This window comes from Microcaecilia unicolor, chromosome 3 (genome assembly GCF_901765095.1).
Source record: "Microcaecilia unicolor chromosome 3, aMicUni1.1, whole genome shotgun sequence".
NCBI lineage: Eukaryota > Metazoa > Chordata > Amphibia > Gymnophiona > Siphonopidae > Microcaecilia > Microcaecilia unicolor.
In genome coordinates, this window is record NC_044033.1 from 166315156 (window position 1) to 166342027 (window position 26872).

The window sequence follows — 26872 nt, forward strand, 5'->3', positions numbered from 1 at the left end:
GTGGAGAGTAGCGTTTTTGTTACCATCAGGGGGAAGTTTTCAGCTGGCAGAGCTTGAGATCCCCACCAGCTACCGCTGAATGCATGCTACTATTAGGTGAGCCTGAACCCTAAGCGGGTGGGCCCTGGCCCACCCAGGCCCACCTGTAGCTACGCCACTGTCCCCACGCCACTGTCCCCAACAGAATAGGCAAGAGAAGATGAAAATATGTGAGTCAGTATTCAAACACCATGGTCACCATTTTGTAAAATGTTGGCTGCAATGTTTAAATATTTTACAGATATTGAATGTTGCTATTTAATTATTTATTTATTTGCTGCATTTGTATCCCACATTTTCCCACCTCTTTGCAGGCTCAATGTGGCTTACATTATGCCGCAGTGGTGATCACCATTAACGGAATCAGAAGAACAAAGTGTTATTACAGTAAGGTATATAGGATATCAAGAAAATTAGAAATAAAGAGATAATTAATACATGTTAGATATTTAAGGTGAGGATAAAGTATAGCATTAAATCATAACAGAAAATTGGAGTAATCAATTTAGGTAGTTCAATGTTGATTGATTCTAATACAAATTTGATGGTAAGCCTTTATGAAGGATTCTTTTTATATGTTTCATTGAATAAGTAGGTTTTCAGTGAGAAAGTTGTCAGATCATATGTTGATTTTAAGGCAGTCTAGTGCATTCCAAGTGAGCAGCATTGAAAATATAAAAATAAAAGTGGCCGCTGTCTCCTCCTCTAGCTGCTATCCATATAGCTATGTGGTTTAATTAGTACAGCCTCTATAGTGGCAACTGCAGGAGAGTTACACTAAATGGGAATTTTCAGTGGCACTATCCGGATAGTGCCTGGGGTGCAGTGAAGAAGGTGCAAGGACATTCTGCCAAACTTGATGGAAAGTCAGCAATATTCAGCTGTATCCATATAGCTTTGTGATTTAATTTAGGACAGCAGAAAGGGGTTATTATCCTTCCTTTTTGCAGAGTTATGATCAGGATTCAGTCATGTTTTTAGCAGAAGCTGTGCTAAAACACAGTCCACTTTGCTGTTTCTAGCAAAATGTAGTCAACAAAATATGTAAATTAGGGGTGGGCATAGTTAGTGCTCATTTGGCTTGTCAGCACGTCTTTAAAAATTTTCAGGGCAGTTCTATAACTAGGTACATGTAGTCACATAAGCCGCACCAAGTGCATCAGTATTATAGCACGTAACATAGGTGGAGCATGGGCAGGGCATGGGCGTGTCACCCTCCTAAGTATGCACCTTACTGAATACTACAAGTTGCATGTATGCCAACATATGCTAACCATAGACCTGGCATAACTGGGTGTACCTAAATGTGGGCGTGTTGATGCTAACTTGTGCTAGTATTCTGTAATAGAATCATGGTGCCAAGATGCCATTAGAGAATTGGCACACAGCATGTGGAATTGAGGCACCTAACTTGAGATGCCAAGTTATAGAATTGCCCCCTTAGTGCATGTGGAATCAGTTTAATACACATTAACATATGAATTGACTTGTGATAGGTTGATAGAGGATCGTTTAAAAGACATTTAAAAAAAATCAAAATGAATATGTGAAACAAAGTGATAAAAGTATCCAAAAATTGAGGGAACATGTCTAAAAGTAATCCCAAAACGTTTTCCATACACATGTCTAATGTAAATAAACTGATCTTGGCAAACTGGGTTCGATTCCCATTGCAGCGCCTTGTGACCTTGGGCAAATCATTTAACCCTCCATTGCTCCAGGTACAAAAAACTTAAGGCCCTGTTTACTAAGCTGCGCTGTAGGCGTGCTAGCGTTTTTAGCGCATGCTAAAAATTAGCACACGCTATCACTAGAGACACCCATATATTCCTATGGGTGTGTCTAGCGTTAGCGCATGCTAATTTTTAGTGCGTGCTAAAAACACTATTTCACCTTAGCAAACGGGGCCCTTAGATTGTGAGTCCTCTAGGGACAGAGAAAGTACCTGCATATAATGTGTACAGTGCTGCGTATGTCTAGTAGCGCTATAGAAATGATTAGTAGTAGTAGTAAAATAAACCATCCAGAGAGATTCACAGACTTTTTCTCAGCACTATACATGATATTGAGTTAGAAGCTAGTGACCTGTCTTTTGATAACAAAAGATTGTTAAGTTGATGATTAAAAAAGCAACACCAAAAGTTGGAAGGAGGTGTATGGCATTCTACATTCAGCATATTGCACTTTTGTTGTTGCCGCCTTTGCAGTTGGATTTTCTGGTATGTCTTACACTATTATATCTTTTTAAAACTAGTCTTTAATTTCTTCTTACAGAGCAGTCTGCGCTCTTACAGAGACTAAAAGTCTGGTAGAAGAACTCTTAGGTGGAAGACCTTTGGTTTTATCCTTTCATGGCATCGGCGAGTTTAGAAATGCAGTTGTCTTTGTAAGGTTGAAAGGGAGTGATCCTGCAGAAGCCACACTCACCATGATTACAAGTAAGGAAGCTCCGAATTTCCTATGGGCTCAGTAGTTTTCTGAGGCTCCTGCTCACTTTGCGAACATAATGATAGTTACAGCATCATACATCTTAGGGAGATAGCTACTAATGTGTGTTAAAGAAATAGTGCCCAATTTTGGCCATGAGCGTTAAATTGCAAAATTTTGTCTTATTTGCCCTTAACCTATGTTTTGGTAGTGTAATACAAATTAATAATAATTTGCAAAGCATGCAGAATGCAGCTTATTCTACAAATTTAATAACACTGGTTACATGTGGAGGGGCATTTTTGATATAACGCCTAAATCTGACTTTGGACATTATGTGAAAAACATCCAAATATCCAGTACCAAACATGGCCACTTTCAAAACAGAAAAAAATGTCTCTCTCTTCGTTTTGTGTGTCTGTTTTTTTGGACCATTTTCGAAAAAGTTCAAGCGAAAAATGCACAAAATCAAGCTGTTGGGATGTCTGGGGGAGGCAGCATTCCAGACATTCCAGCAGAGTAGTGGGGCACCCTAGGAAGCACTGCAGTGGACTTCACATAAAAGGTCCCAAGCTCACATCTCACCATGGCCTGACCACTAGACATTGTGGAGAGAAGGTGCACTCTTATTAAAAACTGCTCACTATGTGCACTCTTTCCTGTTAGTGCGCACATGCACAAACCATCATGCATATTCCTTCAAAAAGGGGGTAAATAAAAATCCTAATAATAATAATATGTAAACTATCATACATGCATGCACTATTGGAAAACCGTGTACCGTAGTTGCACATATTGCGCACTGTTTAAGAAGAATGCACTCTCTTTGTTCATAGTGTGCACTGTTTAAGAGGAATGCACTCTCTTTGCCATAGTGTGCACTGTTTAAGAAGAATACACTCTCTTTGCTCATAGTGTGCACTGTTTAAGAAGAATGGACCATCTTTGCACATAGTGTGCACTGTTTAAGAAGAATGGACCATCTTTGCACATCGTGTACACTGTTTAAGAAGAATGCACCATCTTTGCTCATAGTGTGCACTGTTTAAGAAGAATGCACTCTCTTTGCTCATAGTGTGCAGTGTTTAAGAAGAATGTACCCTCTTTGCTCATAGTGTGCACTGTTTAAGAAGAATGGACCATCTTTGCCCATAGTGTGCACTGTTTTTAAGAAGAATGGATCATCTTTGCACATAGTGTGCACTGTTTAAGAAGAGATCTCTCCCTTTGCCATAGTGTGCAATGTTTACGAAGAGAGCGCCCTCTTTGCTCCTAGTGCACACGGTTTAAGAAGACAGCACCCTCTTTGCACATAGTGCTCACTGTTTAAAGAAGAATGCGCACCATTATTGGTAAGTGATATTTGATCGCAAATGACAGCCTATCCCTTATAGCCATGGGTTTTGGAATCTGTTGGGAAAGGTCACTGTGATGCCTATAGAAACAGCAGAAGTCTCTTGCTGAGATTGAGAAAAATTTGACCGTTCAACAATCCTAAGATTACTCCAGAAATATGTTCATATGGGAAAGTGACAAGTAGGAAGCCTCTGCTAAAGAAAAACCAAATGATGTACTTCATACCATTTCCACATTATTATTGTTGTTATTAGCATTTGTATAGCGCTACCAGACGCACGCAGCGCTGAACAACTGACACAGAGAGATAGTCCCTGCTCAAAAGAGCTTACAATCTAAAAATACAGACAGACAAGACAATTAAGGGCGAGGGAAGAACTGGGTGAGAAGGAACAAGGGGAGGGCAATTGAGTAGTGGCTAGGAGCCAAAAGCAGTAGTGAAAAGGTGGGTTTTCAGCATAGATTTAAAAACAGGTAAAGATGGAGCTAGATGTACAGGCTCAAGAAGTCTATTCCAAGCATAAGGTGCCGCGAGGGAAAAGGAACGAAGTCTGGAGTTAGCAATGGAGGAGAAGAGGGACGACGAGAGATTTGTCCAGTGAGCGGAGTTCACAGGGAGGAATGTAGGGAGAGATGAGAGTGGAGAGGTAATGGGGGGGGGCTGCAGAATGGATGCATTTAAAGGTCAGTAAGAGAAGTTTGAACTGTATGCGGAAGCGGACAGGGAGCCAGTGAAGTGACTTGAGGAGTGGGCTAGTGTGGGTATAACGAGCTTGGCAGAAAATAAGTCGTGCTGCAGAATTTTGGACAGACTGGACATGAATTGTATATTTTTGGGAGAAGATTTGTGCTCTAATGAGACCAAAATGCTAAACTGTATGGGGGTTATGTTATAATTAAATAAACATTTAGATGTCTAATATGCATATAAATGATTTGAATACCAGCATATATGCATATATTTATGCACATATGCACGTAAATTCCCAAAATCAACTTAAACACTATTCTGTCAATATGTACATGTCGTGCACAGCACGTTTTACAGGTAGGCATATATAGGTGGTCTGGACAGAGCATGTGCAAGATCACATGCGTGTAATTAATAGAATACTATAAGTTATGCATGTATCTCCGGTTTGAGCACTTATACTAGCTCTATGGCTGGCATAACTGCTCATGCCTCAATTATAGGTACATATTTTACCTGTTATACTATTATTCTGTAACTTAGGTGCTTATTTTCCTTCGTGGAATATGTGCCTAAATATAGGTGCATGGTTATAGAATTACTACTACTACTACTACTATTTAGCATTTCTATAGCGCTACAAGGCATACGCAGCGCTGCACAAACATAGAAGAAAGACAGTCCCTGCTCAAAGAGCTTACAATCTAATAGACAAAAAATAAAGTAATCAAATCAATTAATGTGTACAGGAAGGAAGAGAGGAGGGTAGGTGGAGGCGAGTGGTTACAAGTGGTTACGAGTCAAAAGAAATGTTAAAGAGGATGAATTGCCTCTTTGTGGCATAAATATAGCATATCGCTCTGTGAACACCATCACTACAGTAAAGCATGGTGGTGGCAGCATTATGTTATAGGGTTGGCACCAATAGGTTTTATGGAGATCGAGAGAAAGATGGATAGTGGGAAGTATTGGCAGATCCTGTAGGAAAACCTGTTCCAGTCTGCATAGACCTGGGATCACAAAAAAAAACATTTACCTTTCAGCATGTCAGTGGTTGTGATCAGAACACTATAGTAACAATGAAGAAGAAAATGAATATCCTCTACTGGCCCAGATTCGAACTGTGGCAAGAGTTGAAGATGGTTGTCCACAGAAAATCCCCTGCCAGTTTGAAAGAGTTTGAGTTATTCTGTCAAGAAGAGTGGGCAAATAATGTACCATTCTGCTGTGCAAAGTAGGTAGACCCATCCTAAACAGCTCATAGCTGTTATTGCTGCAAAGGGGGCTTCCACCAAGTATGGAGTCAGGACTTATGGTTTCTTATTCGTGATTATTTCAATAACTGTAGAGTGATTTCTATACTTGTTAAATTGCATTTTGAATTGTGTTTTCTAGGTAGCAGAATCAGAATGTCATAAATATACAGGGGTATGAATACAAGTTCCTGTAGTACTATAGAATATAATGAGAAAGAAGGAATAGAAAGCTCATCTGTTGAGTTTATTTCCCTTTCCTTGGAATACTGCAGTGCTTACTTACAATATGCCCTCAGTTTAATTTCATCCCAGGTTTTCTTGAATTCCAGGACTGTTTTCACCTTTACTTCCTCAATAGGAGACTGTTTCATGCATCCACCATCTTTTCTGTGAAGAAATATTTCCTTATATTGTGCTTGAATCAACCGTCTTTCAGCTTTATATCATGACCTCCTTGTTCTTGGCATTTCTTTCCATCGAAGCATGCTTGCCCCATGTGCATTTTTTATACTTTGAAAGTATTTGAATATTTCTGTGATGTCTCATCTCTCTCTTTTGTACTCTAAAGATCCTGAGGGGTTGTGATGTAGAAATTTAATTTTTGTAGCCTTTTTCTGGATTGTCTTTACTTTGTATATATCCATTTGCAGCTGGATTTAGTACACCAGTGATGTATACTTACAATGGGGCTTATGCAAGAAAATTCACACACGCACACACACACTTGAAAAAAATCTGATGGGCCCTGTAAAAAGTTGCTTAATAAAAGATGAAAAAACAGTTTCTGAAATAGCGTGGCCAGAGTATTACCATTTACATTATTGCAGAGGGCATTGGCTTAATAATGTGAACTTGTTATTTACTGAGGGTAAACCAAGTAGTGTGAGCAGGCTAAACTGAGCATGCTTGGATCTCTTTTTCACTTGGATCATGCTCTTGACTTCCATGGGATATACAGGTAAGCCTGGCACATAGACCTTGCATGTGTGCAGTACAGAGGGAAGAAATCAGAGATCTGCCAAGGTCAAAAGTGAGCAGGGAATCCAGGAGAGGAGAAAACTACATGAATAGACAGGTTGTCTCATGTGTTACTAGCAGGGTGGCTGGAGTACAGATGATGTATTGGAGACCTTACTACTCCAGTGATGCAACCATCCAGTCCTCCATGCAGGAATGGCTGCCTTATTGGAGAAAGTAAGTTCCTGTATAAGGCTGGCTTGATTCTGGTGGCATGTTGTGCCCCCATACCCCTAATCTAGTGTCCTGGATGAGCACCCATTGTATCTGCTCTGGCCCTAGTCAGTAGAGATCTTCAAAGAGTGTTGTCAAAGGACTCCAATACCACAATACCATGGGGATCACATAAACCACATATTTTGCAGGTGCAATATATGCAGAGCAAAGACCATGCCAGAATTTCAGAATGACATCCTAGTGTGTATCTCATGGACTTGCTTCAGCCCTGTCTCCAGCTTCTGGATATGGTAATGTTGGAGAAGGCAATTTTTAAAAGATAGTTATCTATGTCAGTTTTATAGCTCACAACTCAAAAGAGGATGTGGCCATGGGAGGAGCATGGGCGGGTCAGGGGCATTCCCAGAATTTAGGCATGATGTTATAGAATAGGGTCATTTACACACCCAACTACCATTAGTTGTGCGCCAGCATTTACACTAGGTTTCGGCAGGTGTAAGTATGGCACCTAAAGTTAGGTGTGAGATCCGCACTAAGCTAATGTTCTGTACAGAGTCCTTTTTGCAGAAGCATGGATCTTCCTGGCGCCTAACTTTGGGTACCATTTACTGAATTCCCCCCCCCCCCCCCCCCATGTGTTTACTTGCAGGAAAAGTAGGTGGGATAAGAAGAGGGATTAAGCTGGGGAAGGCAATAACTAGTGTTTTCAAAAGCATGTTTGGTTTTGGGTGGAAAAAGATCTGCAAAAATAGCAAATGAACATCATTGTGGACAAGGTAAAGATCATGGATTTCATATACTGCCTTTCTGTGGTACAACCAAAGAAGTTTACATTTATTATATGCAGGTACTTTCTTTGTCTCTCGGAGGCTCACAATATAAGTTCTACCTGGGGACAATGGAGAGTTAGGTGACTAGACCAGGATCACAGGGAGCTGCAGTGGGAACAGAACCCACTTCCGCAGGTTGTCAGTCCACTGCACTAACCATTAGCCACTCAATTTTGTAATATAAATACATTTTATAACTCCCATAAATGGGGCTCCATGTGGTTCTGACTACATGGAAAACCAGCAGAGGAGGAATCAGCAGATGAGAAACGGTACTTACTAACTTCTGCTGACTAGAATGCACAGACAGTAGGGACAGTAGACAGACCTCTGGGAACAGCAGGTCTCTGAGTGCCCCCTCCCCTTCTTTCTGACAGCTGCTGACTTACCAGGGCAAAAAAAATCTGCAATTAGAGCCATTGAATTTCCAGCAGTGGAGAAGAAACAAGCTGTGCTGAAAGAGGACAATTGGACAGAGATCACGAGACTCAGCAGGATTGATACCGCCATCTCCTCCACCTGCCTTCGAACTGAAGAACCTATATGCAGCCCTAGAAGTGGATGAGGTGAGAGCATCTCAGAAAGAGGAGGAATTGGAGCTCTAAATCTCCAAAGTTGCTGGATCAGTCACCACTAAAAGGCAAAAAGGTAGGGTGGTTGGCGATTCACTTTTGAGGGGTACAGAGGCATCTATCTGCAGACCAGATATGATGTCCCGGGAGGTGTGCTGTGTGCAAGGTGCCAAAATTCAAGATGTTACTGAGAACTTTTCAAGACTCATCAAGCCTAATAACTATTATCCAATGCTGCTCATCAATTGTACTGCTCAGTATGCCTTTGGACGTATCAAAAGTGACTTCCTGGCTCTGGGAAAGAGGGTGAAGCAGACAGGTGCACAGGTTGTATTCTTTTTGATCCTCCCTATTGAGGGTAAAGGTCGAGGCAGAGAAACTCACGTCCTAGAGATAAATATATTGCTGTGCAAGAGCATTTTGGCTTCCTAGACCATGGGATGCTTTTCCAAGGGCTGCTGAGCAGAGATGGTGTCCATCTATCAAATAAGGAAAGAAGTGTCTTCAGCAGCAGACTGGCTAACCTACTGAAGACTGCTTTAAACTAGAATTGGTGGGGCAGGGTGATCAAAGCCCCCAGGTAAGTACATGCCCTTAAGTAAGTGAAGCATTAAATATGTCTGCACGAATGGGAAAAAGGGCGAAGTCTGGAAAGCAGTATATACTAATGCCCAAAGTATGGGAAATAAGGTTTTAGATCTTGAGGCTGTGATGGAAAAGGCTGATTTGGATTTAGTGGTGATCACAGAGACATGGTTCATAGAGAACCATGACTGGGATACAGTTATACAGGGCTATAATCTGTTATGGAAGAAAGGGAGGGAGATTGGTATTATATATTAAAGATAATATTAAAGCCATACAATTGTAGGACCTATAGGATAAGGAAGAGGCACTGTGGGTCAGTCTGGAAAGAGGGCATGGCCAATGTATTTACATTGGTGTGATATAAAGGGCATCTTCACAGACAATAAATGAACAGAGATTTAATTGAAGACATTCAAAATATAGCTGTGAAAGGAGACGTACTACTAATAGGTGATTTTAATATGCCAGATGTTGATTGGGGTATCTCTATTGTGGGGTCTTTTAGAAGCACGGAGATCCTGGATTCTCTATAGGGGGAATATTCCAGCAGCTGGTAATAGAACCTACACAGGATGGGGCCATACTGGACTTAATGGTTACTAATGGGGAGAGTGTTTCTGATGTGATCACCAGATGGTGTGGTTTAATATTAAGACAGGTGTGGAGAAGGTTCATTCAAAAGTGAAGATTTTAGATGTCAAAAAAACTAACTTTGTTTAGATTGGGGATTACCTCAAGGAATTGTCTGGATGGAAACGTCTGGAAGAAGTTGGAAAGCAATAGGCAAAACTGAAAGGAGCTTTTGTAAGGACAGGAAACCTTTTTCTAAGGAAATTAAATAAAATTAGAAGGAAAAGGAGGCCACTTTGGTTCTCAAAATTAGTAGCTGAAAAGGTAAGGAAAAAGAGGTTAGTATTTATAAACTATAAAAGATCTCAGAAAGAGGAAGATGGGCAACAATATCTGGAAAAGCTAAGAGAAGCTGGTAGAGTAGTCAGGAAAGCAAAGATGCAAATGGAAGAAAAACTAGCCAATATGATAAAATGGGGGGGACAAGACATTTTTTTAGATATGTTAGTGATATGAGGCAGTGGAAAAGTTGCATTGTGAGCTCAAAAGTGAAGGGGAGTAATATGTAGAAGCTGATAAAGATAAGGTGGACTTGTATAACAAATATTTCTGTTCTGTGTTCACAGCTGAAGGCTGGGAGCAGGACCGCAGAAGATGAACACAAATAAGAATGGAGGGATGGTAGTTGTTGAACGTTTGTCAGAGGACTGTGTTCGTGAGGAGCTGGCTAAACTAAAGATGGACAAAGTGATGGGGCCAGGTGGCAGACATTTGAGGGTACTGAAGGAACTTAGTGAAGTTCTAGTGGCTCCGCTGGCTGACCTTTTCAATTCTTCTCTAGAGTCGGGAGTGGTCCCGGAGGACTGGAGAAGAGCAGATGTAGTCCCTCACCACAAAAGTGGAAGGAAAGAAGAGGTTGGGAACTACAGGCCAGTAAGTCTGACTTCTGTGGTAAGTAAATTAATGGAAATGCTTTTAAAACATGGAATGGTAAAGTTTTTGGAATCCATTGGATTACAGGATCTGAGGCAACATGGTTTCACTAGAGGCAAGTCTTGTCAGACAAATCTGATTAATTTATTTGAATGGTTGACCAGAGAGTTGGATTGAGGAAGAGTGCTAGATGTAGTGTATTTAGATTTAAGCAAACCTTTGACACAGTTCCATATAGACAACTAATAAATAAACTGAGAGTGCCCTCTGTATGGGCCCTAAAGTGACTGACTGGGTTAGGAATTGGTTGAGTGGAAGGCAACAGAGGGTAGTGGTAAATGGAGCTCATTCTGAGGAAAATGTTGTCACCAGTGATGTGCCACAAGATTCGGTTCTTGGGTTGGTTCTTATTAACAATTTTGTAAGCGATATTGCTTGTCATGGTTGCCGTACTTACTGCACCGTGAGGGCCCGTGACCCGGCCACACGGCAGCTCCAAACTTGACACTGGCAGTCACAGCCCTTGCAGCGGCAAGGCCATGCGTTCCCGAGCTTCCCCAGCAGGAAAGGGCCTTAGGCACACGCATGCTGCAGGTGCATCTTTTGGCCTACTGGGCAGGGTGCTGCCAGATGACGTCAGGCAGAGGAGGGAGATTTAAACCTCCTGGTTCAGCACTTCCCTGCCTTCGCAACTTCCTCTCTGCTGTTGCTGGCCCTGTGGTGCCTGGATTTCAATGGGTTCCTGCTTCAGGTCGTTCCTAACACACCTGAAGGCCATCTTGGGATAAGGTTGTTCCTGCTTCAGTTTGTTCCTGTCTCAGCTAAGCCGAGGCCCACTCTGAGATAAGGCTGTTCCTGTCTCAACTCAGCCGAGGCCCACTCTGAGATAAGGCTGTTCCTGCTTCAATTGTTCCTGTCTCAGCTGAAGCCCACCTTGGGATAAGGCTGCCCAGTGCTTCAGCTGGTTCCGGACTCAGCCCAGCCTAAGCCTGTATTGGAATAAGGCTGCTAAGTGCTTCAGTCTGTTCCTGTCTCAGCAGAAACCCGCCTTGGGATAAGGCTGTGCAAGTGCTTCAGTTGGTTCCAGTCTCAGCCCAGCCAAAGCCCGTCTTGGGATAGGCTGTTCCAGTTCCTCAGTCTGTGCCTGCCTCAGCTCCAGTGAAGCTTTCTTGAGATTAGACTGCTCAAATCCTTATGCTGGTTCCTATCGCAGCTCCACCAAAGCCCATTACTGGGTTGGCTGCCTTCAGAGCTCCTGTGCTGTGCCCACACAGGTGACCTGTCTACCACTGGTTGGGGCCTTTGGGTCTTCAACTCTGGATACCCTCTCCAGCGCCCCAGGGTTCACCCACCCATTACCAGCAGTAACATTGTTGAAGGGCTGTCTGGTAAGGTTTGCCTCTTTGCAGATAATATCAAAATCTGCATTAGGTTACACATCCCTGATGGTGTGGATAACATGAGGAAGGACACAGCAAAGCTAGAGGAATGGTCTGGAATTTGGCAGCTAAGATGGCAGCTAAGATTTAATGCTAAAAAATGCAGGGTCATGCATTTGGACTGCAAAAACCCAAGGAAACGGTACAGTTTAGTAACTTGAGGAAATACTTCTTCAGAGAAAAGGTGAAGAACTTTGGTGTATGAAAGAGGAACGGGACTTGGATGTGATTGTATGTGATGATCTTAAGGTGGCCAAGCAGGAAGAAAAGACAATGGCAAAAGCTAGAGCTTGGGTGCATAGGGAGAGGAATGGCCAGTAGGAAAAAGGAGGTGTTGATGCCCCTGTATAGGACTCTGGTGAGACCTCATTTAGAATACTGTGTACAGTTCTGGAGACTGCATCTTCAAAAAGATATAAACAGGATGGAATCGATCCAAAGGGTGGCTACTAAAATGGTCAGTGGTCTTCATCATAAAGCGTATTGGGACAGACTTAAAGATCTCAATATATATACTTTGGAAGAAAGGCAGGAGAGGGGAGATATGATAGAGACATTTAAATACCTATGCAGCATAAATGCACAGGAGGCAAGACTCTTTCAACTGAAGTGAAGCTCTGGAACTAGGGGACATAGGATGAAGGTGAAAGGGGATAGACTCAGAAGTAACTTGAGGAAATACTTCTTCACCGGTGGAAGTGGTGTAGATCAAAACAGTATCTGAATTCAAGACAGCTTGGGACAAGTGCATAGGATCCCTAAGGGAGTAAGAGGGAGAGTAGATTGCATGGATAGACAGACTGGATAGGCTATACGGTCTTTATCTGCCTGCATTTTTCTATATTTCTAAATAGTTGGGCCATAGGCATGTGCCTAGTTTGCCTTAATCTTGCCCAGTTTGTGGGTACATTTTCCTTGGACAACTCTCAAAAGGAAAGTGTGTGCATATTTTCCTATTGAAAACTGGTTCACAGTCTACCAGGAAAAGTACGTATGGACTTTGCAACAATATTTTTGAAAATTACCTTCTATATATATAGTTTATGTTTCAACAGTTTTTTATTGATGATTCAGCATGTTAAACATAATATTCAATATATGATAAAGTAAATATCATAACATACTTATTTGAATAAATTATTCACTTCTATAATCAAGGTTTTTTCATTTTTCTCCCAGCCTCCCCTTAGATCTTGTTACTATAAACTAAAATGTAACTATAAACTAAATGTTTGTGTATATATATATATATATATATATATATATATATTAGATTATGGTTTTGATATCAGCAGTAGGTCATTTTCATTTTTGTGACCATTTTCAAGAGAAATATAAAACCTTGCTACCAACTAGGTTATCTTCTTTCTTAGGTGTTGAGCAGATGCATCTGTTAGTACTATCCAAATGAGATTTTTAAAGCTTGCACTGTTTTCAGTATCTTACTGTGTCTGCATTTACCCTTCCAGAGACTATGATGAAATTGTTTAAAGAAAAGGGCATCTTGATTGGAGAAAACAATACTTTCACACCACATTTGACCTTCATGAAGCTGTCAAGGTCACCAAAGCTCCGTAAGCAGGTAAGCTCACGTTACATGTCCCACAACAGCAAATATATGAAGAATGGTAAAATTTGCTTTGTAGAAGAAGACAGCACAAATAGTCCTTCTCAGAAGAAACCATCTTGAGGTCTAACTTTTTGGTAATTAGATTGATACAATAAGCAAGACTATTTTTCTGGATATTCATTTTTATTTATTTATTGGGATTTATTAACTGCATTTATGAAGAAATTCACATAAAGCAATGTATAGTAGGTACAGTTTAACATAAAACTTACAATTTTGTTAACAGTATAACAATAGTAAAAATGACTAAATATCAACATAAATACAATAAATGAGGTAAACTTGAGAACAGCAAATCAAAACTGTACACATTTAACAGCAGTGAAATTCAAATAACAGAGATATATTGTAATGTCAGCATAATACTACTGTAACATTTAATAGGCATGCATTAGAACATTCAAATAACATAGATATGATGCTAATGATTTTCTACAATACAGCTTACAGTGTAGCCAAGGGGCCAAGTGCAGATATATAGATGGGGACAAGATGAGTGGTACGGAGTCGGCTGGGATAAATAAATGGTGGCTAAACGCAAGGCAAGTTCTTTCTACAGTTAAACAAGATATGAGGAACTGGTCTAAGTTACAGTGTGTGTAGCAAGCTAGTCCAGATGCAGAGTGGTATATAATCAGTCACTCTATGTATTAAAGGCTTGGGAGAAGAGCCGGGCTTCATCTGCTTCCTGACGTAGAAGTAGTCTCGAGGTAGACGTAGCCCTTCTGGGAGTAAATTCCAGAGCGTGGGTGCTACCCCTGAGAAGGCTCGCTGGTGGGTATCACATCGTACAATTTCTTTTGATGAGAGTACAGGTAGTGATGCTCCTTGAGAGGACCTTAGAGGTCTCAAAGGTGTGTAAAGGGCTAACTTATTCTTTAAGTACTCTGGCCCATTTTGTCTTTGAACTTTGAAAATCAAACATAAAAGTTTTAAATTTAGCCCTGTAAGGTACTGGTAACCAGTGTAGTTTTTGCAGGAAGAGTGTGATGTGGTCACACCACTTGCAGCCTTTTATCAGTCATGCTGGACAGCATTCTGAATTGCAGCTGATGAAAACTCTTTTTGCTTTGACCAGTGTACAGGATATTACAGTAGTCGAGTCGTGATGTTATTGTGGCATGGACCACTGAGGTCAGACTCGTCTTATCAGTATATGAAGAGAAATTTTGTAGCTGCTGCAGGTGATAGAGACAGATTTTAAAGGTTGTTTGAATTTGTGGGGTCAGAGAGAGTGATGAGTCTAGCAGTATCCCAAGATGGCTGATGTGATTTTAGGGGGAGGTCATACTTCCTAAAAGATATTTTGAAGTCAGGTAACATGGAGGGGCATAATCGAATGGGTGGCCATCTCTAAGGCCGGCCCCGTAAAGCGGCATACCCGACTGTATTATTGAAACAAGATGGCCGGCCATCTTTCATTTCAATAATACGGTCGGGGTCGGCCAAATCTCAATATTTGGGCTGGCCTTAGACATCGCCGGCATTAGAGATGGCCGCCATTGGTTTTTGCCGAAAATGGAAACTAATGGCGGCCATTTCAAACCCGGCCAAATCCAAGCCATTTGGTCGTGGGAGGAGCCAGCATTTATAGTGCAGTGGTTCCCCTGACATGCCAGGACACCAACCGAGCACCCTACGGGGCACTGCAGTGGACTTCACAAATTGATCCCAGGTGCATAGCTCCCTTACCTTGTGTGCTGAGCCCCCCAAAACCCCCCAAACCCACTACCCACAATACAACACTACCATATTTATTTATTTGTTACATTTGTACCCCGTACTTTCCCACTTATAGCAGGTTCAGTGCGGCTTACATAGTAGTAGGATTACAAAGTATAGTGTAGAGAAAGCAGGCTAAGCTTATCAGAGTAATGGGGATGTATAGATAGGTAATATTATAAGGAAGAGGGGTAGAGGAGAAAGGAGGAGGTGCTAGTTTTAGGCTAGATTGAGATAATCAGGGGATAGGGTCATGGTAAGCATAGGGAAAAGTTAGAGGAGGCGTGGTCTGAGTTATTGCCGTTGGAGGATCAGGTGATGAACAGAGGTTCATAGAGTCAGGTAATGGCGTTTGGATAACCTTCCTTGAATAGATGAGTTTTCAGCGATTTTCTGAAGGGTAGGTAGTCTTTAATAGAATGAATGGATCTGGGTAAGGCGTTCCAGAGTTGAGTGCCTTTAAAGGAGAAGTTGGAATCAAACGAGAATTTATACTTGAGTCCTTTACAGTTAGGGTAGTGCAGGCTGAGGTAATTTCGAGAGGATTTTAAAGTGTTTCTGGTAGGTAGGTCGATCAAGTCGGTCATGTAGCTCGGAGATTCTCCATGGATGATCTTGTGAATCAGTGTGTGGACCTTGAAATTTATTCGTTCTCTAATAGGGAGCCAATGAACTTTTCACGAAGGGGTGATGCACTCTCAAATTATGATGTACCAAAAATGAGTCTGGCTGCTGTGTTTTGGGCAGTCTGAAGAATCTTTAGGCGTTGAAGCAGTGAAAAGGGAGGAGTGAATGCCAGATAGTCATAGGCTATTTCTGTTGTTTTACCATCCTACAGACTAAGTTTTCTGAGTGTGTCTGCTGTGCTACCATTTGTCTTTGAGTCCCACAGACTGAGTTTTCTGCCTATCCTGGGAGAATAGAAGCTACTTGGAACATCATTGTAGCCCTGGCCCAGTGTGCCATCAAGCTCCACCCACCAGTGATGTCACTGGTTGGCATTGAAGCAGTGGAAAGGGAGGGGCGAGCGCACTGACAGAGGAGTGCTCCTGTGTGTACTCCTTCGTGGAGACTGAGGAGGTTGGGGGGAAGACGATGAAATGACTATATTGAATTTGAGGTATACTCTTTTTTTTAGTTTTTAAATGATGTGTGATAAGATTCCAGTTATCTATGGTAGTGATAGATAAGGTTATTTATGAGTTGTTGTGAAGTTAGTTGACCGCCCTAGAACTCTGAATATTTTGTCTTATGACTCCTTTCCTCAGATAGGTGGTAAAAATAAAGAGGTTTTTTTCCCCCCATTTTCCATGAGGTCAAGTCCTTTTTTGGCCTTATCCAATATCTGTGTGATGCTGTTGTTGAAAGGTATGTAGATGGTGACATCATCTGTGTATATGAATGGGTTTAAACCCATTTTTTCCAGTTTCTTGCCAAGAGGAGCTAACATGACATTGAATAATATTGGTGATATTGGGGAAACCTGAGGTACCCCGCATTCAGGGATCCAGGAGGCTGAAAATTCATTGGACATCTTGACAAGGTAGGATCTAGTTCTTAGCAAACCATTGAACCAGGTTGCTGCTGCTCCAGTTATTCCTATGTTGTCAAGCAGGGTCATTAGTCTTGTGTGATCTACTAGGTCGAAGGCGCTTGACATATTGAATAGTAGTATTAATATTGGCTTATTATTCTGAATTTTGTGATCAGGGTGGTTATGACTGTTTCAGTTCTGTAGCGTGATCTGAAGCCTGATTGAGAGCTGTGAAGGACTGAGTAGTGCATTAGGTATTCTATTAATTGTCATGCTACTAGTTCCTCCATTGTTTTTGTAAGCAGTGGTATTGATTCCACTGGTCTGTAATTAGTGAGTTCACTAATTTTTCTGGTGGCTTCTTTAGGGATTGGAGTGAGTATGATGTTGCCCTTGTCAGAAGGGAAATAGCCTTCTATGTGTTCAGTTAAGCGTTTGATGAACCAGTCTGGTGGGTTTTCCATTATGTAGTTTGGGCAACTGTCTAGTAGGCAATTGGTGTGTGCATATTTTGTCAGTAGTGCTTTAACTGAGCTGGTTGTTGGTATCTTGAATGAGGACCAGATTCTGTCTGCCTTGATGTGGTCCTCGTTGATTTCACATTCATGTAGAAAATCTATGAGTGCTTGTGTTGCAGCTAGGTTTGCTCTTATTTTTATTATTTTTTCTTCAAAATATTGTGTGACCTCGTCTTCTGTTGGTGGTTTTTCATTTGACGTTAGCAGAGCTTGTGTGTTCTGTAAAATTTTCTTTAATTCATATATTTTTTTCGTGTTTATCTCTTCCCAGCGAACGTATGTGTTATAGTATTCCACTTCGGCTGTTTTTAGGGTGCGCTTGTACTTGCTTAGGGCTTTTCACTTTGTGGGTTTGTTCATGTCTGATTTGTTTTTCGACCATTTTCTTACCAGTTTTCCTGCACAGTTTTTTCATCTCTAATAGTTCCTCGTTGAACCAGGGGTGAGGTTGTCACTTCTTAGTTTTCATTTTGAGTTTACTATTTAATCCACTTTGAAGTGAAATACAAGTGTTTTAAATAAATAAATAAATAAAATAAAATCTCATGAGTCTTTCTTCACCAATAAGTTTTTATTGTGTTCTGAAAGAACTGCCGACTCTTCATAGTATTTTGGAGGAGCACTACGACAATCTGACTAATCATCAGATACAATATAGAAATTGAAGAGCACTTTTCCAAAACTCACTTTTGAGCTATGCACTTAATTTATTCCTGTGCCAAACTCACGGACCGAGTGAGTTTTGGCACAGGAATAAGCTATAGTTGTCTCGTCTAGGTAGTGGTGAGCCCTTAGGTTCTCTGAGGCCCGAAGGACCTCAGAGGACTGCCGCGCACCCCGGATCTTCACCCGCGGCGACCGCCGTTCACCGGAGGTTGAGCCCCCAGCTGCAGGCGGCCAGCGGGACTGCTGGAACCGCGGGGTGACGGCCGGCCTGGCTGAACACCAGCAACACAGTCCCGACTGAGTGGCTAGCAGGGACGGCTAGCGCTGCAAAAGCACAGTCTCTGGATGCGGCTAGCAAGGACGGCTAGCTGAAGGAACACAGTCTCTGAGGGTGGCTAGCAAGGATGGCTAGCGGAAGGAACACAGTCTCTGAAGGTGGCTAGCAAGGACGGCTAGCAGGACGAAGAACACAGTCTCTGAGGGTGGCTAGCAAGGACGGCTAGCGGAAGGAACACAGTCTCTGAGGTGGCTAGCAAGGACGGCTAGCAGGACGAAGAACACAGTCCCTGAAGTGGCTAGCAAGGACGGCTAGCGGGACGAAGAACACAATCCCTGAAGTGGCTAGCAAGGACGGCTAGCAGGACGAAGAACACAGTCTCTGAGGGTGGCTAGCAAGGACGGCTAGCGGAAGGAACACAGTCTCTGAGGTGGCTAGCAAGGACGGCTAGCAGGACGAAGAACACAGTCCCTGAAGTGGCTAGCAAGGACGGCTAGCAGGACGAAGAACACAGTCTCTGAGGTGGCTAGCAAGGATGGCTAGCAGGACGAAGAACACAGTCCCTGAAGTGGCTAGCAAGGACGGCTAGCAGGACGAAGAACACAGTCCCTGCGGTGGCTTCTGACATTTGAAACGGAAGCCCCGAGCCCTCCTTGTTCCGGGGTTTAAATCCCCCGCCCGTCCATCCTCTCCCTGGAGAAGAGCCAATCCCTGTAGCCCTGACAGGCAAGGATGGCCGGGATTGGAGGACCCGCCTCGCAGGCGGAGTTCCTCCTGCCCTGCACCAATCCGGTGCAAGGGGGCGGGACTTGCAATCCTCTCAGCTCCGGTCGGGGAGACAACGACGCCGCCGCCATCTTGGCCGGCGTCCTCCCTTCCCTGGGGCCGGCGTTCGTTCCCGCGGGTCGCCAGCCTTGGGCCGTCCCACGGAAGTGCCGGCCCCGTCGGCGGCCTGTCTCTGCCGCACCGGGGCCCGCGGCCCCCGCCGACCATCGCTCCCCGCCGCGGGAGCACTGGTAAGGTCCCGAAACGGGACAGTATCCTTCCCGGATGCCTCCTTTCCCCCGGGCCCGGGTTTGGAAGGATACCGGGCGTGGAAGGCTTTGACCAACTCCGGAGCATGTACATTTGCCGCGGGCTCCCAGGAGTTGTCTTCGGGGCCAAAGTTCTTCCATGACAATAGGTAATATAACTTCCCCCGCCGCTTCTTTGAATCCAGAACATCCTCCACCTCATACTCTGGATCGGGATCTGCTTCAAGATCTTCGGTCTCCTGCCGTTGGGGGTGCCATCGAGATCCTTGAAAGCTTTTCAATAGGGAAATATGGAAGGCGTTATGCACCCGCAGGGTCCTAGGCAATCGCAACCGATAAGTCACAGCTCCAATTCGAGATTGGATTGCAAACGGTCCAATATACCGAGGTCCCAATCTCCGCGAGGGTACCCGAAGTCGGAGATATTTGGTGCTTAACCAGACCTTCTGCCCTGGTTGCAAGTCGGGAGCGGGTCTCCGATGCCGATCTGCGAAGACCTTGTACTTGGTGGATGCCTTCTGTAGTTGTTCTCGGGCCATTTCCCAAACTCTTTGCAGATCTGCCAGAGTCACATTAACCATGGGGGTCGGAGATCCAGACGGGAAAGGTGCTGGCAGTCGAGGATGTCGTCCATACACCAAGAAGAATGGAGAGTCTCCCGAGGCCGAGTGGACACTGTGGTTATATGCAAACTCGGCCCAGGGAAGTAAGGAGACCCAGTTATCTTGGCGTTTGTTGACAAACGCTCGCAGGAACCCTTTTAACGTTTGGTTCGCCCTCTCGACCATGCCATTGGTTTGGGGATGGTATGCTGATGAGAAATGGGTCTTCACCCCCAATGCTGTACACAAGGCCCTCCAGAAGCGCGAGGTGAATTGGGGGCCCCGGTCACTAATAATCCGAAGAGGCAGCCCGTGGAGTCGAAAAATATGTTGAATGAAGAGTTGAGCCAATGCGATCGCTGAAGGAAGTCCTGGCAAGGGAACGAAATGGGCCATTCGGGAAAAACGGTCAATTACCACCCAAATCACCGTATGTCCCCGGGAACCAGGGAGGTCGGTGATAAAATCCATGGAAAGTTCCGTCCAGGGCCCTGTCGGTATGGACAGTGGTTGTAGCTTCCCTATGGGGGTCCCGATCACCGGTTTGATCCGGGCGCACACAGGACAGGTGGTGACAAATTGAAGAATGTCCCGTCTCATCTGAGGCCATTGATACTGTCTGGTAATGAGCCGCAGAGTCTTTTGATACCCAAAATGTCCCCCCCATCGGGACGAATGCCCCCATTGCATTACCTTCGCTCGTTCAGCGGCCGGCACTAGTTCCTTAGTAGGAGCCACCTCCCCCACGGCCGCGCTGAGGCAGGCCGGATCCAACATGGAATGGGTTTCCTTAGTCTCCTCAGGAACCTCAAACGCTCTGGAGAGGGAATCCGCAGGGGTATTCTGAGCAGCCGCTCGAAAAACTAATTGAAAATGAAATCTGGCGAAAAACAATGACCACCGGGCTTGTCGGGGATTGAGCCGTTGAGCCTCTTGTAGATACAGTAAATTCTTGTGGTCAGTGATCACTGTGAATCGATGTTCCGCCCCCTCCAGCAGATGTCTCCATTCCTGTAGGGCTAATTTCAATGCTAAGAGCTCTCTGTCCCCTACTGTATAATTACATTCCGCCGGGGAGAATCTACGAGAGAAGAAAGAGCAAGGCTGACGCCGGCCCTTGGAATTCACTTGCGAGAGGACCGCCCCGGCTCCCAACGCAGACGCGTCCACCTCCACAATAAAGGGTTTCTCAGGATCCGGGGCTAGCAAAATGGACGCTGATTTAAAGGCCTCTTTCACCTGGCGAAAGGCCACTTGCGCCTCGGGCGGCCAGTCCCGGACGTTGGCGTCTTTTCTAGTAAGGGCCGTCAGTGGCGCAGTCAGTTGAGAATACTGAGGAATAAACTGGCGATAGTAGTTCGCGAATCCCAAAAAACGTTATAGGGCCTTCAATCCCAGCGGCTGGGGCCACTCTCGAATTGCCCGGAGTTTGTCCGGCTCCATCTGTAGGCCCCCGGGTAACAGAATGTGTCCCAAGAAAGGTAGCGACCTCTGATGAAAAGCGCACTTACTGAGCTTAGCGAACAGGCGGTATTGCCGTAACCGTTGCAGCACGGCGCGAATGTGGCTCACATGGTCGGTGGGGTCTTGGGAAAACACCAAGATATCGTCCAGATACACAATCACTGTGGAGTTCAAAAAATCCTCAAGCACAAAATTGATAAGTCTCTGGAACACCGCAGGGGCATTACACAGGCCAAAGGGCATCACCCGATACTCGAAATGTCCCTCGTGGGTGTTAAAAGCCGTCTTCCACTCGTCCCCTCGCCGAATTCGAACCAAGTTGTAGGCCCCCCGCAAGTCCAACTTGGTAAACATCTGGGCCCCTTGCAACCTGCTGAAGAGTTCGGGGATGAGTGGTAGAGGAAAACGATCCTTTACCGTGATGGCATTCAATCCCCGATAGTCAATACAGGGCCTTAAGGAGCCGTCCTTCTTAGTAACAAAAAAGAATCCGGCCCCAGCCGGGGACATAGAGGGCCGGATAAAACCTTTCCGCAGATTCTCCCGGATGTATTCCTGCATCGCCTTGGACTCTCCTCGGGACAGGGTATATAGGCGACCCCGGGGCGGCACGGTGTCTGCCCTCAAGTTAATGGCACAGTCAAACGACCGATGAGGCGGTAGAACCTCCGCCTCCCTGGGATTAAACACATCTGCAAAGTCTCTATAGTCCATAGGCAGTGAGCCCAGCTCTACCTGTGCCCCTCCGGGTACCACCGCCAGGGCAGAGCAGCTGCCGGTCCGGCCCTTACAACCGTTCTCCCGACAGGCACTACCCCAAGCTTGGATGCTTTCACTGGTCCAGTCAATAACCGGGCAATGTTTCCGTAACCAGGGCAGTCCCAGGACCACTGGATGAATGGTCCGGGATAGAATCAGAAATCGGGCCTCCTCCTGGTGATCCTCCCCCACCTGTAGCTGCAAATAGGGGGTGATCTCAGTGACCGGCTGCGGTAACGTCGTCCCCTGGATGGAGGTTATTTGCAGTGCCGGCCGCCGCGGGAGCGTGGGCCAGCCCATCTGTTGCAGCAGCTCGTGCCCGATGAAGTTGCCCCCCGACCCCGAGTCCACCAGGGCCCGGGTCTGAATCATGGTCTCATGCCATCGGAGGGTTACTGGTAGCGTGATCAAGGCCTCCGGCAGGGGAGCGGAATGCCCCAAGACCCCTCCCCTCAAGGTGCCTTGGGGGAGACGTTTTCCCCGCCCGGGAGGGACAGGCTCGAATAAAATGTCCAGCCTCACCACAATAGAAGCACAGTCCGTCCCACAGGCGTTTCTTCCTAGTGGAGGAAGCCAGCCGTTGCCGGCCCATCACCATCGGCTCCTCCCCACTCTCCTTGCCATCCCGGTTCCCACGGCGAGGAGATAGCCCCTTGGCAGTCCGGGACGTTCCCCGCGTCCACTTCTGCCGTTCTGCCCGGGCTCTGGCTCGCTCCTGGAACCGGGTATCTACTCGGATACAAAGCGAAATCAGGGCATCCAACTGGCCTGGGACCTCTCGTCCTGCCAATTCGTCCTTTATTCGTTCTTGTAACCCTTCCATAAAAATTGCCATCAAGGACTCAGGGTTCCAACGGAGCTCCGTGGCTAAAGTCCGGAAACGGATGGCATAATCGGCCACCGTCCCCTCCCCCTGATGAATTCGCAGCAGTTCCGAGGCCACAGACGATGGTCTTCCCGGAAGGTCAAACACCATACGGAATCGGCGCTGAAATTCACTATAGTCATCCAGGATGGGGTCCTGTTGTTCATTCAATGGGGCCACCCAGGCCAGGGCCTTCCCTTCACATAGGCCCATGATATATCCCACTTTACTTTGGTCTGAAGCAAATGTCTCCGGTTGCATCCGGAAGGCCAAATTGCACTGATTGAGGAATCCCCGGCAACCTCCGGGGGCCCCATCATATCGTGTCGGCTCAGGGAACCGAGGTCCCGTGCGGAACCCTCCCGAACGGGGAGCCGCTGCGGCCCCCTGGACCGCAGCGGCCTGGTTCTGTACCTGAAGCGTTGACAGTTGTGAGCATACATTCTGAAGCGCCCCTGATAGGGCGTTCAACTGCTCCTGCTGCTGCTGAAGTACCTTGGCCAGGTCCCTTAGATCAGGCTGCGTCGGCGAGCTCATGGCTTCCGTTTCCTGTCTCGTCTAGGTAGTGGTGAGCCCTTAGGTTCTCTGAGGCCCGAAGGACCTCAGAGGACTGCCGCGCACCCCGGATCTTCACCCGCGGCGACCGCCGTTCACCGGAGGTTGAGCCCCCAGCTGCAGGCGGCCAGCGGGACTGCTGGAACCGCGGGGTGACGGCCGGCCTGGCTGAACACCAGCAACACAGTCCCGACTGAGTGGCTAGCAGGGACGGCTAGCGCTGCAAAAGCACAGTCTCTGGATGCGGCTAGCAAGGACGGCTAGCTGAAGGAACACAGTCTCTGAGGGTGGCTAGCAAGGATGGCTAGCGGAAGGAACACAGTCTCTGAAGGTGGCTAGCAAGGACGGCTAGCGGAAGGAACACAGTCTCTGAAGGTGGCTAGCAAGGACGGCTAGCAGGACGAAGAACACAGTCTCTGAGGGTGGCTAGCAAGGACGGCTAGCGGAAGGAACACAGTCTCTGAGGTGGCTAGCAAGGACGGCTAGCAGGACGAAGAACACAGTCCCTGAAGTGGCTAGCAAGGACGGCTAGCGGGACGAAGAACACAATCCCTGAAGTGGCTAGCAAGGACGGCTAGCAGGACGAAGAACACAGTCTCTGAGGGTGGCTAGCAAGGACGGCTAGCGGAAGGAACACAGTCTCTGAGGTGGCTAGCAAGGACGGCTAGCAGGACGAAGAACACAGTCCCTGAAGTGGCTAGCAAGGACGGCTAGCAGGACGAAGAACACAGTCTCTGAGGTGGCTAGCAAGGACGGCTAGCAGGACGAAGAACACAGTCCCTGAAGTGGCTAGCAAGGACGGCTAGCAGGACGAAGAACACAGTCCCTGCGGTGGCTTCTGACATTTGAAACGGAAGCCCCGAGCCCTCCTTGTTCCGGGGTTTAAATCCCCCGCCCGTCCATCCTCTCCCTGAAGAAGAGCCAATCCCTGTAGCCCTGACAGGCAAGGATGGCCGGGATTGGAGGACCCGCCTCGCAGGCGGAGTTCCTCCTGCCCTGCACCAATCCGGTGCAAGGGGGCGGGACTTGCAATCCTCTCAGCTCCGGTCGGGGAGACAACGACGACGACGCCATCTTGGCCGGCGTCCTCCCTTCCCTGGGGCCGGCGTTCGTTCCCGCGGGTCGCCAGCCTTGGGCCGCCCCGCGGAAGTGCCGGCCCCGTCGGCGGCCTGTCTCTGCCGCACTGGGGCCCGCGGCCCCCGCCGGCCATCGCTCCCCGCCGCGGGAGCACTGGTAAGGTCCCGAAACGGGACAATAGTAAATACTTGTCTTGATGAATGAAATTAAGTGCATAGCTCAAAACTGACAAAAAATGGACTGAGAGGCATATTTTCAAAGCACTTTGGGAGGCTAAGTTCCATAGGTTTCTATGGAACTTTGGGAGGCTAAGTGCTTTGAAAATAAGCCTCTGAGTGACTTTAAGAAAAATGCTCTTCAGTTGGAATTGAGTTGTCTAGGTCAGGACACCTACAATTCCAGTGGTAATTTAGAAAAAAAAATCTGTCGACGCAGAGTGTTTTCTAAAATACATACAGGAGTACATGTGTATTTGTTGGAATGCAGAATAAAGGAAATGTGGCAATTTACACGTGTATGTCAGCCATTTTGCAAATGTACACATGTGACTGCTATTAAATAACTTTGGATTCTGCAGTCTTCTTTTATAACCTATTTGGAGGGGGACAGAAGGGCTGGCTGAAAAAACCAACTTTTTAAAACCTGTATTTGTACATTTGCACATAGACGTCCCATTCACACTACAAGAATGTCTGTGTTGTGAAATACAACATAGACATTCATAATGACACAGTACTACTACTAATTATTTCTATAGCGCTACCAGACATACACAGCGCTGTACACATTATATGCGGGTACTTTTTCTGTCCCTAGAGGGCTCACAATCAGGCAGTCATGTGTAAATTCCAATGTAAAATTTCCCATGTACACAGATTCCTTTTGTGAAATAGGGAATACACATGTAGGTAGTAATTCTCTATAGGTCGCCAGGATGACGCGCGCTGAGCACAAATTCTATATTTGCAATGGCACACACAATTGACGTAATAGAATATTAGTGTAAGACTGCAGTTATGCACTAACTTTAGGTACGAGCATATATGCTAACTTGATGGCTGGTATAAATGCTCCTGCCTAAATAAATAAAGAAATATAGGCAGTTAAACATGTAAGTGCTAATATTCTATAACCCATACATGTAAGTTCTAGGCATGCTCCTACCCCACCCAGGTCTACACCCCCTTGCAGTTATGTGCTATCATTTATTAAGTATTTGATATACCGCCTTTATGGAAGAGCAAGCAAAGCAGTTTACAACATAAATAAAATCAAAATAGAAGGAAAGGAGCTACAACATTGTTGATAGGAAAGAGAAGATAGAACAGGAGGAAAAGAGAAGAAAGGAGACTTTGAAAAAGTCAACCAGCCACTCGGCTAGCCACCACCACCACCTCTACAAACTACCAAACGCCTTAGTAAATAGATGGGTTTTGAGGAGGACTCTGAATTTTGGATAACATTGCTCAGTGTGCAGTGAAATTGTTAGGGCATTCTAGAGGGTAAAGAATGCAGATCTACTGTGGACAGAGGGGATCGAAAGAAGAGATTCAAAAGCTGAACATAAGATTTTGCACACACATTTTGTAGAATACTGACTAATGGCAGTTATTTATGTGTTGTTATGATGTTCATAACAGCTAATTATTGCCAATTAACAGCCATTATGAACATTAATTGCTTGTTAATAGCATTTAACAGCTGATTATACATTTATTTGTGTAAATGCCACTATGCTATCACTTGTGCAATCAACTTTGCATGCTAAACATAAGAATGTGTAATTTATAGAATTAGGTGGGTAGATTTTAGTTCCATCAAAACTATGTTCCCTTGACATCTCTTCATAGAGTGGATTTGCATGAGTAAATATCAGCTTTTTGAAATTTGGTTTTAACCTGTATGCAATACATATATGTAAATGCAGGTATTTAAATTGCGGTCAAGTCTTCTAAAATAGCCACCAATGTGTGCTCCAAAAGAAAGTGTAGCACCTAAAATGATCTCCATTGAGCATACTTTCCCCTTCAGTATTATCTCTACTCTCTTCCAAAAGGTTTAGTAGGATTATCACTGGATTATTCATTTTTATTAATGCAAAGTGCCTCAGATTTTAATGGATTAACTTTTTAATTTAATTATACTTTAAACACCAGCCTACCTCTGTGAGACACAGGGTAAAATTGTTCACGAGGGGAGGTACACATTGCTGTACATCCTGTAACTAAGACCAGTTAGTTCTTTATATATTATTCAGCTGTACATATAATTTAC

At 45.1% G+C, this 26872-nt stretch overlaps 1 protein-coding gene across 3 annotated transcripts in view; it reads left to right on the plus strand.

The window, feature by feature from the left end:
- The window catches only part of AKAP7 (A-kinase anchoring protein 7), a 268593-nt gene that overhangs the window by 57678 nt on the left and 184043 nt on the right, over positions 1 to 26872 (plus strand). For all 3 annotated transcript variants that reach the window (XR_003941462.1, XM_030196544.1, XM_030196545.1), the window contains 2 exons: positions 2314 to 2477; positions 13365 to 13477. Coding sequence is in view for 2 of the 3 variants with exons in the window: in XM_030196544.1 (XP_030052404.1) it covers positions 2314 to 2477; positions 13365 to 13477 (277 nt within the window). In the remaining variant the exon portion in view is untranslated. The remainder of the gene's footprint in view (positions 1 to 2313; positions 2478 to 13364; positions 13478 to 26872) is intronic.